The following is a 15,096-nucleotide window of genomic DNA, read 5'->3' as shown; positions in this document are numbered from 1 at the left end:
GTACAAGGTAGTTTAGCCATCTGAATGTGCTTTACAAGTGAGAAGAAAAATCCAGTTTGTAACTATTGAGAAATATGAGAAGATACTTAAAACATAGTAAAAAGTAAACATTTACTGGATTATTTTAAAGTATATTACTAGAACCAAAAGGACATAACTTTAAACATGTATAAAGTATTAGACATAAAAATGCATAGATGTACAGTAAATATGTTCATTTATATGTGGACAGAGTAATATGTACACAGAGTCTGTTGTGCTTCTCTAAGTCTAAGCAGTAACTCCTGTGGTATATTGTCTTAAAGCAGTTTTATTATACAACTGTTTCAATGTAGCAGATGCTGAGAACAATGTCCATTAACTCTAAGTAGGTAAGTCTTGAAATGTACAAATATAGGAAACAAAGGCCATAAATGCAATAGTACCTACACCTCTGAGACTTCCTTTTTTATTACTTAAATATGCACAAGTCCGCTTATGGTGATTCAGAGGCTTCTTTCTTGCTTCCCTTCTGTGGCAACATGTTGACCAGGCACTCAGGACAAAATCTTTGATGCACTTCAGCACCAGTTCCACTGATTCAACTCAGTGCGCTCCTGACCTTAAGTCTTTTAGGTCAAAAATGAGAGGAAAAAATAAAATTAAAAAAATATATAAATAAAACAAACAAGCTTGTGGGCTTTTTTTTTCACAAGTTATTTGCCACCAATACTGTCAAAGCAGCTGAATCATAGTGCATCCATGGGCAGGAGCATATAGCAGCTTTTGTGCACTTCCAAAAAAAAATATATATTAAAGAAAATCAAGTCTTTACTGGCTTGTTTTGTCTGTTGCTAAAAAGATACTGTGCTGCTTCTGAGCCCTTTCCATCAAATTCTTTTTCTTCTTTTTCTTGTCCTTTGTTTTTGTTGGTCTTCTCCCTGAAAAACAAAAATAAAACAAAATTTTAAAACCCCTCGATTAAGTAAAGAATTCAGAAATTATATTAGACATATATTATATTGAAAAACACAGTGATACAGAAATTATCAATGGGGACTGCTGGCTAGTGAGCTTCAATCACTAGTGAAAACAGAAGTTTTCTGTGTGATACAAGAGGAAACAGGATCCTCGACTATCATCACTTGTCCACAGGCACAATTTTGCTGGTATGAGTAACCACGTTGAGGTAGGTCTCACTTTTGGCTGGGTAACTCACGCAAGCAACGTTATGCAAGTGCCTGGGGCCCGGAGCCAAACGAGTACGTAGGCTCCTAACTCACTGACAGCTGGATACGTGCCTTAGACCCTTGCATAAACTCACTGGAGTGAGTAATCTTATTTAAGTCAAGTCCAATATATCCGTGATTTCAATGAGAAATTAAGCATTACAGTCCAAGTATTTGGTTGGACATTGTACTACATGTTTTGGCAGAAACAGTGCCATCTCTGCTAAGAACTGTTGCTATTGCTTATTAGTACGCTGTGCCTAATTCTCACAGTGTATTACTGTGTAGAAACAAAAATTTCATTACACGCTTCTTACTATTCACTGAAGTTCACTGAAAAAATAACCAAAACTGGGAAATCGGAATCAATGCAGGAAAAAAACTCTCAGGCTACCAGGATAAGAAAGTTCTTTTCCTGTTCAGCTCTAATAATAGAGCAGTGCCCTTTGATTATCTCAACAAAGATACCATGGACTGAAAAAATGCTGGATACAAAGGCCCTCATTCAGCAGTGCTTTACCTTTTAAGTATATGCTTAACTCCTACCAAGTCTAGTAGGATTTAAGAATACGACTGAACACTGTCTGGAGCGAGAACAAGTCTGGGTTTTCTTGGCAGTATCATATACTGGAATATGCAATCAATGGTAAAAAACATGGTTATTAATCTCCAAAGGTGTCAACTTCGTAAATTTTCAGGAGAACTAAATGAACTTAAAAATACAGTAAAAGGAAATTCAAGTAGCAAATGACATGAAAATATGCAAATGCATTTTTGATCTACATTGTCAGTCCATTATTAATTGGGAGAAATCTTTGCTAATCTGGCTTTGTCTTACTTCTGTATTGTTTCATAATTCAAAAGAGCCAAACCAGTGTGAATCATTTTTCTTTATTTGATAATAACACTAAATAAATCTGATCTAAAACCTATCAAAATTGCTGATTAATTAAAAATAAAGGGTTGTATACTTCAGATTACATATTTGTAATATTCTGGCCAGGCTACTATTCTCAAGGCATTATTGGAATACTTGTCTATAAAATAGGACAGGACATTAAGGTAATGAGCACGTGAGTTTAGTACATATTAGAATCATAAGGGTCCTTGGAGTTTAGTTCTGCTTCTCATTAAAGTCTGGCATTAATGCTACTATGGCATTTTGCCATTTTTAAATCTAGTTAATCCTACACAGTAAAACCTCAGTCCAACCAATCATTAATCAAAGCAGCTTTTCAGTTAAAACTCTTTAGTAACACTGTATCTAATGACTCGGCACACCTAATGAGGTCAGAGGGAAGGAGTATTTGACACAAAATGGCATTACAACAAGATGGTTTGAATTACAGAAATTTCGATATCAAAATTTTATGACATGATACTACTAGTTGGTATATTGAAAAGCATCAGAACAGGGATAAATGAAGAGCTCAACACTGTATTCTAACTTGCATTTTAAATACTCTAATTTTTTTAACCCAATTCTTACTGTAAGTTTAAGGTAGTGAAAGATCCTATTATTTTTCCTCTGAAAACTTTGAGATGCACAGATAAAATGACACACAACCCACTTGGTATCTGTGTCTAAGCCTTACAAAGTAACTTCTGTAACACAAATCAAATTGCCAGCATGCTCTCCATACAATATCCCTAAAACAGAAATGGACTGGACTAGTTTTCAATGATTTGACATCAATGCACAACAAATGGTGTTTCTGCTGCTCTGCAGCAACTGTCCCCGTATTGTGTTTGCCCCAGGGCATCCCAAAGGCAAATTACCTTCTTTTACATGTGCCATGGAGTAGCCACCCATACAGAGGCCATTCCACCGAGCTGTTGATACCTGATAACTTGTTCTCCTGTTAGTGAGCTTTTTGGCTGCTCACTACATTTCCAAGTGCCCTGTTTTACAGAGTAAGTTTCATTATTTTCAGGACAATATTACACCACACAGAGAAAATCCAGATGGCTGGGGATGCTGAGTCCCAAATTCCAACTGTCATTTTAACCAGAAAACTGAATATAAAAGTTATTTCTTGGCTAACCGTTGGCTCCCATATTGTTACTAGAGTGCAACAGAGATTAGAGATTAGCAAGAAAAGAGTGACTGTAAAGACTAGAAAGTTCAAACAAAGCATGCAGCTGGAGTCACCACACGTGAGAACTTTTATTAAATTCAGATTTCAGTTATCATGCTTATTTTGTCAGCAGAAGCACAGTGAACAGAAGTAACTTCTGAATACCCTGCTACAGATGTCTTTTGAAGAACATGATGTTTGATATGGAAAGCAGATCCTCAAAGAGGATCCAGGAGCCAAACTCTCCCATTTCCCCAGCTGGAGGGCAGTGGGGCGAGAACAGCTGGCAGAGGACGCACTCCCCTGGGGCCAGGATGGCAGCGGCTCCCTCCGCTCTGTGCCATGGGTCAGGTGTGGAGAACCTTGTCCCCAAGGAGCCTTGCACACCCCCAACACCTTGCCATGCCCACTGCTCCTGAGAGCAAGAGCCTAGACCCTGAGCCCCTCTCTCCATAGGAAGCAGCTGGGCTCTGCTGCGCTTGGCTTTGCTGGGGCAGGTGGGCTTTTAGCAGTGGTGCGTTATAGTCCAGAACTCGCTGTCCCACACAGAAGGCAATTCCTGGCTGAAGCAAATGAGAAGGGAGAGCAAAAGGACTCTGTCTCTCTAGAGGGGTTTTACCACTATCAATAACAGGTTACAGTATTGCTGCACAGGACAGAAAATGAAAAGATATGAGATATTAAGTCTGATCTACCTAGGCTATAAACCACTCCTGATCAGAAACATCACCTGAGTGAGCAAAATATCCAGTGAAGCCACCTGGGATTCACAGCCAGCGCATCTCTTTAAGCAACAGCATATCATTCCTAGTGGTAACCCTCCTGCTTGTCACCTGGCAGACAGCCACATGCCTTGCCTCTCCTTTCCAAGTTACAGGCCTCCACAGAGGGTGTCATCTTCAATCTGTATAACTGCAGACAATCTATTTTTTAAAGCCTATGTTGATAACGGCAATGGGAGCAAACACAAATAATTAATGCAAAGTGCAGGATATCTGAGCGCTGCTCAGGTTACTGTATTCCTGTTTTTGTTTTGATTGCATTTTCCCTTCCATACTAACCAGCTAACTAACTTTTCCTTGAAAAGCATTTTTGATGTCTGACTGTCCAAAAGAGGGCTCCTCATGTTTTTTTATTATAGTCAGCTCTGATTGTAATTTACAGAATTTGTTTAATACTCTGTAAAGTTGTGTATATGTTGAAAAGTCTAGGACCTAAGAAGGATCTGAAACTTAGCTGGATTTGGTTTTCAAGTATCTAGTAAATAAAAGCCTTAAAAGCTTACCTATCACTCTGTATCTCATATTTCTTCACAGGTTATTTTACAGAAGGAAGATTGACAAAGCCATTAGTTAAACGCTTTATTGCAATGTTATAAATCTCAGTTTTGCTATTTGCTTTATAAATTACCAAAGAGAAAGTCCTCATTTTCTGAGTAACTTATGCCAATGGTTGGTATCTTTACAGTGTTATTCATTAAAGTTTTGTTTGAACCACTTGGTTCTGGTAGGTAGATGGACAAATAATACGCTATGCAATGAAACATTATCATTAGCTAACAACATACCACAGCTTCTAATGGTATGATAATATATAGGTAACAGTACAGGAACATCTAGGTAATAATGCAATTCCAACATGAATTCTCAAAAAAATATTATTTTGCTAATACATACAGCAGCTGCCCATGCATCCAATAGTAACAGCTACTAAAATCATTATTTAACTGGGCTCTTGTTGGATTATTTTTCATTATTTTTCTGCTATTTTATCAGTGTTGCTCCTACAACTGCTGCGTGCTGGTAGACTAAGAGCTTATGCTCGATTCTCTAGTTTGTCTCATACCCTGAGCTGAAAGCTGTTTGGAAATACTGCATGTTCCTTCTGGTTGGACCCCCCTGGTCAATTCGGGATAGTTATTACCTGGTTCAGAAGGAGCCTTCATCACCTTCTGTCAGCTGCAAAGGCAGCTTTCTCCAGATAGAGTTTGGGCAGCAGATTCCTCACACTCAGGGCAGTTCTGGTTCTCTAGAACTAAAATGCAGCAAATGTATCTACAGGGACTCCCAGCCCCATTGTTCGAGATCCATGGCCCAGACAGACAGCATCAGTTCAGTATCTGAGGTGTCCTTCAGCTGCTGTGTAAATACTGTCGTATGTACTGCTCTTCTGAACAAAATCTGCCCATTGCTAGTTTCAGCAGATGGAGAAAACACAGTACGCATCCACATGAGGGCAGCAAGGATTTGAATTGAAAACATTTAAGAAAAGGGAAAAAAAAAAACCAAAACCCAAACCAAAAACAAACACACCATCACCTGCAGCTTTATTTCATAGTGTAATGCCTCACAGACTTTCAGTATTTTCATATACAAATTATCTTAGAGATATCAAAATGTTAAATATTTTCTCTTGTATGGATGACTACTGAATAATGGGACTTAAAGGTGCCTTCCTGCTTCCCTTGCCTGGATTTTCATATACAGAATTTTCACTGCCAGTAGCAAAGGCACAATGGTGTCCTGGGAAAATAGTAGACCTTGCTAAATACACCTTTGTGATCTTCCCTTTCATTTGTCCTTTTAGGAGCTCAATGTTGCATACTAGTAGACCATTCTCCTATGGCTGCAGTTCTATCATAGACCCCATGCGGGACAGCATCTCCTCTGCACAGTAACACTCAAGTTATATCACTGAAGGATGGCAAGCACTAGGGAAACTAATGGCAGCATTGGAAAGGTGATAGAGATACTCGATGATTAACCAGTCAGCTCAAATCAAGAGAAAGATGGCAGATGTGAGCTTCTGGAGTAGCCTTCTCCGGCAGGACAACTTCTGTCCTGCACAGACCCAGGGATGCCTCAACATTTACTCCCTATTTGCAGTGCACATCAACCTACACATGAACAGTGACTCCAAAAGGCCAACAACCAGGCAAACAAAGGATTCAGTCCAGAAATTATTCCCCAGAGGTAATTTATTTCCTGGGGCTTTCAGTCGGGTTAAAATTTTTGGATACTGAAACTGCCAGGGAAATGCACAAATTGTTAAGAAATCTTATAAACACACACTCAATGAAAGAAAAAATTCTACACTGCTACAAAGTCAACCGCTTTCTAAAGTGTGATTTACAAACCAATGCTGACAAGTGACCCACAGGAAGACGATGCAAAGAACTTTACTCACGTGGCAAACCAGATGCCATGGGCATCATTACCCTTTATGTCCTCTGAAGACAACAGAACAGATCCTGCAATCACACCAAGTACATCAGCTGCCCACAACACCATTTTGAATCCCAAAATATCAGAATTTGTAAAGGTGGGTTAATTAATAATTGAAAAGCAATGTAATCTGGTAACAATGGACACCACCAAAAAAAAAAAAGATTTTATCATTCTCTCTTCATTCGCAAGGGTTGAAATATCTTAAGCAAATTAGGCCCTAAATCAATTACTGAATTAAAAAATAAAAATATATATCATAACTACAGACTTTATCACAAGTAATACAAAGAAATAAATGAAGGCATTTCTTCAGTTCCCAAGTGGTTTTGCACTTTTTGGTGCAATACTAATAGTTAATGGCATAAATTACATATATTCCTAGCCTACTGAAATTAATAAAGCTTTTACAGCTTTTGCAATAACACGCTAGATATTTTTCAAACATTCTTGTCTATTTGAAGTCAGCTTTACTGATGAAAATCATGGAAATTTCTGTATTGGATAAACTTTGTAATTTCTACACAAATCAATATGAAAGCACCGTAGTGCAGAGCTAACCTGTATGATATCTTATTTAGTTTATGACAGGCAGAATCCTGATATTTTATTTTCAATTTAATAATTTCACAACTTTGGGTGAATTATTATAACTCAACTAACACTTAATATTGCATATACTTAGTGTTTGTGTAAAAACACCAGACATCAACTGCTGAGATGAAAGTCAATTTGAAAGAACCAAAAAATAATTCCACTACCAAAAAAAAAAAAAAATACCCCAATTTTCTCTATCTTAATCCTACTAACTTTTTTTTTTTTTTTTTTTTGCCACATTTACTAAGAAATAAAAAGTTTTACTATTTAAGGCAAGAATAAGCAAAGTACACATCTACTTTTTATCTGGCTTGAATAAATATTAACCAAAACTAAAATCTGATGTTCTTTCCTTCTGGACAATATTGAGTATCATCAGACTTTGTCATCTGTTTAAGAAATATGGATTCCTCCACAAAGAACAGAATTTACATGTCACAGCCTATTGAGAATTTAATGGATTTTTCCACGACTTTAGGGAAATTTCACTGGCAGAAGAGCTGTCTTACATTGCTGAAATGCATTTCCCCAACATGTACAGTAGATGGCGGTGAAACATTAACTGAAAACTGACTTCCACTTTCATCATTCAAAGACTATTGATTTTTCTTTGCAGAAATACCCATTTGCTCTACCTAGAACATAAGTCAACTGATTCTACTTATTAAATAAAATTAAAATTGCAATTAGGACTTCACACATACAGACTCAGAGAAGAAAGTAAGAGTGGGGAAAGAGTAAAACTGCCAAATCCAAGGTGACATGGAAATTCTCAGAAAACTCTGCTAGAAGACTTGTGTTTAACAGAATAGTATAGATATTTAAATGTTGGGTCCCATCATCCTTTCAGTCACAGTTGTATGAAAGCAGGTGGGTCTTCAATGCAGGCAAAAATGTTTATCTAATGTAATTTATCTCAGAATTCAAATGATATGAACATCAGTTGCATACAGGGTACTCGCTATTCTTAGCTTGGTCCACACTACATCAGATCTGATGTTTTGCAATCAGATCCAAACAAAACATTTCCAATGAAAGGCTGAGTTGGTTTGTTTTCCTTCCTTTCACAGTGTAATATAAAATACATTTCAAAATAATTAAAAATATTTCTATACAGTCAAGAATATGCATGAGTGTGTAAATATATTTTAACTCTATAGGCAAAAATTACAGGTAAGAACAAAATGGCTTTGAACTTCACTAGGTTTGATTAGACACTTGATCTGACCTGTAACTCCCTCTATCTGGTAGGTTTTTTCTTCCATTTCCCCTTTTATTAACCAATTTAATTAATTTTATCTTTATTGTGTCATATAATGAATAGAAAATAAATTATATTGAGACAACATCTATTTGCGGCATCTGCAAGGCTGAACTTCATGCTGGAAACAATGTTTTGTTCAATTAAGGCTTTCTTATAGAGAGAGAGATTAGACTGAGAAGCTGTTATTTTTTTAGGGTTGTTTTTCTCCTGTGAAATACTATCTAGTTCTGAAGGGTTTGTCTTTTTTAATTCCCTTTAGGGATTCTGGTCAAGAACTGAGGAACAATTTTATTCCATGACTTTTTCTTCTCCTCGCCCCCTTTTTTTTGTTAACTGAAACAGCTCAAGAAATAGTTTTAATTATCACTTCTGCCTCTCTTCAAGTAATGCACGGGTAATCCTACTGAAGTTCTGTAAGAAAAGAGGCTAAATTGGACATGTGATGATGGAATAAAGTACTATCCAGCAGGAAGACTCCTTCCAAATAACAACTGAAAACCAATCAGTGAAGATGAATCTATTATTTCTAATAACATGATGCCTATGAGGACCTGCCACTCATAGGCATGCGGGGCTGGTTCACGCTGTAATCAGTTAATTCCACATCATATTGCTAAAGAAGCTTTATTCACTATCAGAAGCTGGAGAAAGGGTACTTTTTATACTAAATCTTGTTTTCCAATAGTCAGACATCAGTTTTTCACAGATATTAAAATAAATACTGCACAGCCATTTATAAAAAATGGATACATACAATATCCAATACAGCACTTTAGCTTGCTAAAGCTTTTGTTTGCATACTAGTATCATCAAACCACTGCCACAACTTCAGAAATAGCTTTATGGCCCATGGCAGTACAAACTTCTTTTTTTTTAATGAAGTTAGGAACATAAAATCTTGACTGCATTTTGTTAGCTATGTTCTGGACAAACTTTTGAAGCCATGCTTTCATGTTTGGATAAAGAGTTCTGCAAGGAAGCCAAAAGGCACCTGAGCCCGTCCGCTGCCTGCATGGGAAGAGGTAGCACAGCTCCCCAGGACACTGATGCTATTTTTTCTGCTGCAAACATGGCATGGAGAGAACTGTGGAAAGGAACACCTGGACCAAAGGGAGAGTTTCAACACTCCAGGGAAAACCATGGTTCATCCTTACCCCAAAACTGGTATTGAAATAGGCAAACAACTGTATGTTCACCAGCACATACACAGTGTGTAACTTCTGGTTTTAGAGGAGACTTACGCAGACTAACATATCAGGCACTGACTGTTTCATGCTGCCTGACAGACTTGGTCTGGAACGTGAAAGAAAGAGAAGCTGTATGACCACCAGCTGTTTGTGTTATTGTCTGTTCTATTTCATAAAGAAATACCGTTAAGCCTATTTTCATTTTTTGGCACCATGTACGCAGAGCTTTGCTGTACCCCTGGTTGAGAGCCCAGCCGTGATTCCGGCACACAGGCAGCGTCTGGGGGGGCCACCTCCAACTCTGGACTATTAAACTGCACAAACATTCATCATAAATTTAAAACTATTGAACCAATTTTCTTCAGACTTCCTCTTGGATTTTTTTCTGAGTGTTTGAGAAATGTTTGCTTCAACTCTCTGCATAATTCTTGCCACAGGAAAGACTTTGTGCCTGCAGCCCCACAAAGCCCCCACACAAGCAGCTCTTTAACTGTCCCTGTGCTGCTGTGAAGTGTCAACTAAATGTTTTTGACCAACGGGGACTTGAGACTTCAAGATGAGCTGGCTGAGGACAGGAGGAAATATCAGTAAAACAGGATCAAGGACCTGAGATAAACCGAGTTTAAAAGTATTTCTTTTCGGCTTTCTCCAAAGTAATGCATAAACAGATCACAGGATGACCTAACCTTTCCCCCTCTTAAGGCACTAGACTGGTTTATACCACTTATGAAATTCCTGTTCCCTGGAAAAATAATTTTGCTCAAGGTAACACAAGCCTTTAAAAAATACGGTGGTTAATGGGTTTTGGTGAAAGGAGTTTAATTTTTTTTTATTGCAGATATTGAGTTATTGATAGGCATTTTTTTCCTTTTTTTTTTCTTTTTTAGTGTTAATCAGAATATAATTAGAAGACAACCAAAAGCAGAAAATCTAATTCATAGATTCACAGAATCATTTCAGTCAGAAGCAACCCTCGGGATCATCAAGTCCAACCATAATGTAACCTAACTCTAGCATTAAACCATGTCCCTAAGAACCTCATCTAAACACCTTTTAAACACCTCCAGGGATGGTGACTCCACCACTTCCCTGGGCAGCCTGTTCCAATGCCTGACAACCTCTCTATGAGGAATTTTTTCCTAACATCCAATCTAAACCTCCCCTGGCACAACTTGAGGCCATTTCCTCTTGTCCTACCACTTACTGCTTGGGAGAAGAGACCAACGTCCTCCATGCTACAACCTCCTTCCAGGCAGTTGCAGACAGCGATAAGGTCTACCCTCAGCCTCCTTTTCTCCAGGCTGAACAGCCCCAGTTCCCTCAGCTGCTCCTCATCAGACTTGTGCTCCAGGCCCCTCACCAGCTTCATCGCCCTTCTCTGAACTCTCTCTAGTACCTCAGCATCATTCTTATGATGTAGGGCCCAAAACTGAACATAGGATTCAAGGTGGGACTTCACCAGTGCCAAGTACAAGGGCACCATTGCTTCTCTAGTCCTGCTGGCCACACTATTCCTGATACAAGCCAGAATGCTGTTGGCCTTTTTGGCCACCTGGGCACACTGCTGGAAGTGATCTCACTGATCGCAGGTGAGAATTGGGGTAAAGAAAATGTGTAGTGAGATCTCTTATATAAACACAAGCCATCAAACAGTCTTCTCATATGCTGTTAATGCTATTATCTTGTTGGGGGAATGCATCCAGTCTAGATTTGAATACAAGAGGAGAATCCACCATTTCCTTTGGAATTTCTCCCAGCAGTTAATCCTTCCATTGCCAGAAATATGTGCCTGTTCGGTAACTTAAATTTTAATATCCAGGTATTACTCCTCATTATGCCTTTCCTCAATCAGACCTTTCTCTTTATGCATTGTAGATAAATCTCTGTTCATCATCTTTCTGAGAAGTTAAACATATGGTGGCCTTTGTGCACCTTTCTTTAAAGCTCATTTTGTAGCTCTAAAATAAAGTTTGTGACTTATCTGCACACTGGGCAGTTATTCCAATATCTTCTATAAAATATGAGTCTCAGACTGGAAGTTACAGTTCTGCTCATAGACAGGATGAAATTATTTATTGTGTTTTTTCCTTATTAACAAAGTTATGCAGCCAAGAACTGTATTTGAAATTTTTCTCTCAACATTGTTGCAAACTCATGTTAATATTTCTTCTGAGAAACATTGGGTTTTAGGTGCCATTCCTCATCCTGCAGGTATGCATTCCTAATTTTATAATTTTTTGATTCTCAACTATAACTTCACACTTAACTAAATGAAAATTAATTGTGTTTGAATGTGACCCATTTACAAAGCAACCTGGATTTTTCTTTGGGTCTACTGTATTGTTTACCCATTTTCCTCAGATAATTATCTTTTTAATTGCCTGAAAGAAATAACAATGCTTTCTGAACTGTGTTAAAGCCATCATCATCTTTCCTAGACATCCAGCCAGCACATGCTTTAATTTTTTTTTTTTTGTGGAAAAGAAAACTCTACAGATCTATAGAAGTCTTAAGTTTGAGCATACTCCTTTCAAGTACAGTAGTTAGTCCTGCCCATGACTTTCGTGATGCATCTGTTAGCTTCATTTCTACATTAATCCAAAATGAACTCAAAGGACTTTGCAGAAGCTTTCCACATACGAATGTATAGGCTTAGTCCTCACACAAAGAAATTTTACTTTGAAAGAAATTCTGTTTGGATAAATTTACCTGCTGATGCTACGACAAAACCAAAATCAATAACAACAAACAAACTAACCTGGGCTGGATTTAACTATGTGTCCCTAATGAATTTTTACATTGAAAGCTGTAATAAGCACATACAAGATCTGATCTATCAGGGGAGTGCCATAGAGCCTACACTTGTTATTCACCTTCGCGATAGAAGTTCATGTCTAGAAAGAGCCATGAGAAGCCTGAATAGGGTGTAATTCCAGAATGAAACCAGTATTACTGGGATTATGGGAACGCCCCTTTTCTGGATCAAGCTGGAGCAGCTGAGGACAGTTTTGCCCCAGCTGCTCCTCAGTACCCACACCTGGTAGTGACCTCGTCCCAGCTGTGCAGGCAGAGGCGGCTGCATTAACTGTTGCTGACCCACCGATGTGTGAGGCTGTGACCACCGGAGGGCTCAGGCTGCCCCGGGTGCTGCAGACCCCCCACCAGGCTCGGCCAGGACTGAATGAGGACCACAAGTGTGTTCCTTCCCCTGGCACCGCTGCAGAGCCAGGAGCACCTACAGGGTGGCTGCACTGGCTCAATGCACAGCAACCATGCTCTGAACAGAGGGTTATAGAAAATTATTTTACTAAACTGAAGAAAGCCTTTGACCATCAATTTATCCACATGAGCTGTTTCACATGCTTGAAAGACTGCATGATGAGTATTCATTTCAACCCTAAGTGCATCAGTATTTAAACACGTCATATTTAAAACCAAGTACTTTTTTATATTTAGCACTGACTTCAACAACAACAACAAAAATACTTTGTTCCCCCCCCTAAGAGACATGGATTTGGTGGGGAAGGAATGCTCCACAGCATCTCTGTTAGGATAGTTTGCTGCACATGCTCTCAGCACCACAGGGTCTTCCCCCCTTGTTTACACAGTGGCTGGATACAGCTTTGGCATGACATGACATAAGCAGCAGTATAACGTGGTGTCTGATAATACATGGGGAGTGGACAAATTAGATTATCTTTTTACTTCGATATACATCTGCAAGAAAGCACTATAATCTCCACCAACAGTTTAAACAACCAGTCTAAACTAAATTGAAAACTGAAGTTTTTTTCCTACATAAAAAAAAAATTAAAGTACATGCTTATTGATAAAGTTGAAGAAAAATGTGTGGATGCTTTCTTAAGAAGGAAAGGAAAAAGAATATATGAAATAAACACAGCATGTAGCTTAAAGGCTACTTGCCATTAAAAGCTTTTCCTGAGTGGAAGTTATAGATGTACTTAAAAGACAGATGCACATCAAAGACTGTTGATTAGAAGCACGGTGAGAAGTAATTATCAGTTTGTTGTTTTTTTTTTTTTCAAAAAATAAATTATTTATTCTAATACCAATAAAACCTTAGTATGTACAGAATGATTCTATGGGTTTAATTAACCATATGAAAAATATAGATGTCTATGCTATGTCTGCTCCACATCATCACATTCTTATGGCTACTTCGGGTGAGGTTCTGATGAATATGAGATCTTGGCTTCATTATTTTCTGACAATATTAGTTTAAAGACTTTGCATAACTGAAATTGTTCAAGTTCTATTTATTTTTTGCTTAGAAGTGCCTGATGCTAATAATTCTTTGTGGGCCAGAGGTATTTCCACCAGTAGATATTGAGGCTGGCAGTCATAGAGAGCCCATCCTGCAGTGTGGTGGAGTGGGTACAGCGGCAAAAACCACAATCCTTGCTAAACTGGCAGCCAACTGCAAGGGCTACATCTTATGAATAAAATAAAAAGAGCCAGAGCACAGGTTTGAGCACTGTCCTGAAACACTAGCATGTTTCCTGGCATATTTCTGACCTGTCCCAGCTCATACTTCTCCCAAGAATGGTACTTTCCAGTTTGTAGATTCTTTGCAGAAGATCAAGAGATGATGAAAGAAACACTTACTCGAACCTTTTAGACTTCACTAAATTCAAATTAGCAGCTGTTTTTCAGGCTGAACAAGTTTTACAGTTCTGATTTTAGATGCATACATGATAAGCCCCTGGACTGGAATACATGGACCTAAAACCCAGACAAGCAAGTATATAACTCTGGCTACATACTTAGGCTGGCTGATACTGTTTTGAATGCTGGAAGGAAGTATTTATGTGAACCAAGCTCAGCTAAGTGATTATCAGCTTCTCACATTGAAGTATAGTTGATCTCTACTGAATGATAATTATTTCATCATGTTAGCAAATACTCTTTTCTTGGCCACTGCCTTCATCACAATCTGTTCCATCTGTTGATTTAAACTGTCCTATAAGATTAATAGTGGGTGACAACTGGATCATTTAGGGTGTGACATACTTATCAAATTAGTTACAAGTATCCACTCAACTGTTTATTTTCTCTACTGAGACTATTAATCCACTATTATAGCCACTTTCCTTCTCTCGAACTCAGAGTGGAAAGGAGTATTTGCTGACTTCAGGAGATTCTTTTCAAAATCCTGTTTGAATTTATTCTCCTTCCAATTATGCTTAACATCCTTGAGTTTCCTTCTGTGTAGCTGAATAATTACTTACTCTCTAACGGTATCCAGTTATTCTTTTTTAAACTTCTTTCCACACATACAGGCTTTGAACATGTGATTTCTACTGCTGACTTCTGTATAAATAAACTTTATATAATAGCTCTTTCCCCAGACCTGATTTCAACAGGAAACACGAAGTACTGATATGCAGTTGAAAAGAAATGTTTCTAATGGAGAATAAGCATTTCTCCCCTGTTTGCCTGTCTATGCAGACAATTAAAATCTGCACAATTAAATGGATTAACAGTCAGAAATTGCCAGTGTTATAGTTTGTCTCTTTC

At 38.1% G+C, this 15,096-nt stretch overlaps 1 protein-coding gene across 1 annotated transcript in view; it reads right to left on the bottom strand.

Moving 5' to 3' along the window:
- Positions 1-210: 210 nt before the first annotated feature.
- The window catches only part of RSPO2 (R-spondin 2), a 98,921-nt gene continuing 84,035 nt past the window's right edge, over positions 211-15,096 (bottom strand). The window contains exon 6 of the mRNA XM_082045598.1: positions 211-920. Within this exon, the coding sequence (XP_081901724.1) occupies positions 811-920 (110 nt within the window). The 3' untranslated portion in view covers positions 211-810. The remainder of the gene's footprint in view (positions 921-15,096) is intronic.

Source organism: Streptopelia decaocto (genome assembly GCF_964273445.1).
Source record: "Streptopelia decaocto genome assembly, chromosome: 2".
Taxonomy (NCBI): Eukaryota; Metazoa; Chordata; class Aves; order Columbiformes; family Columbidae; genus Streptopelia; species Streptopelia decaocto.
Note: the sequence above shows the minus strand (reverse complement) of the source record. Positions and strands in the feature narration are given on the sequence as shown.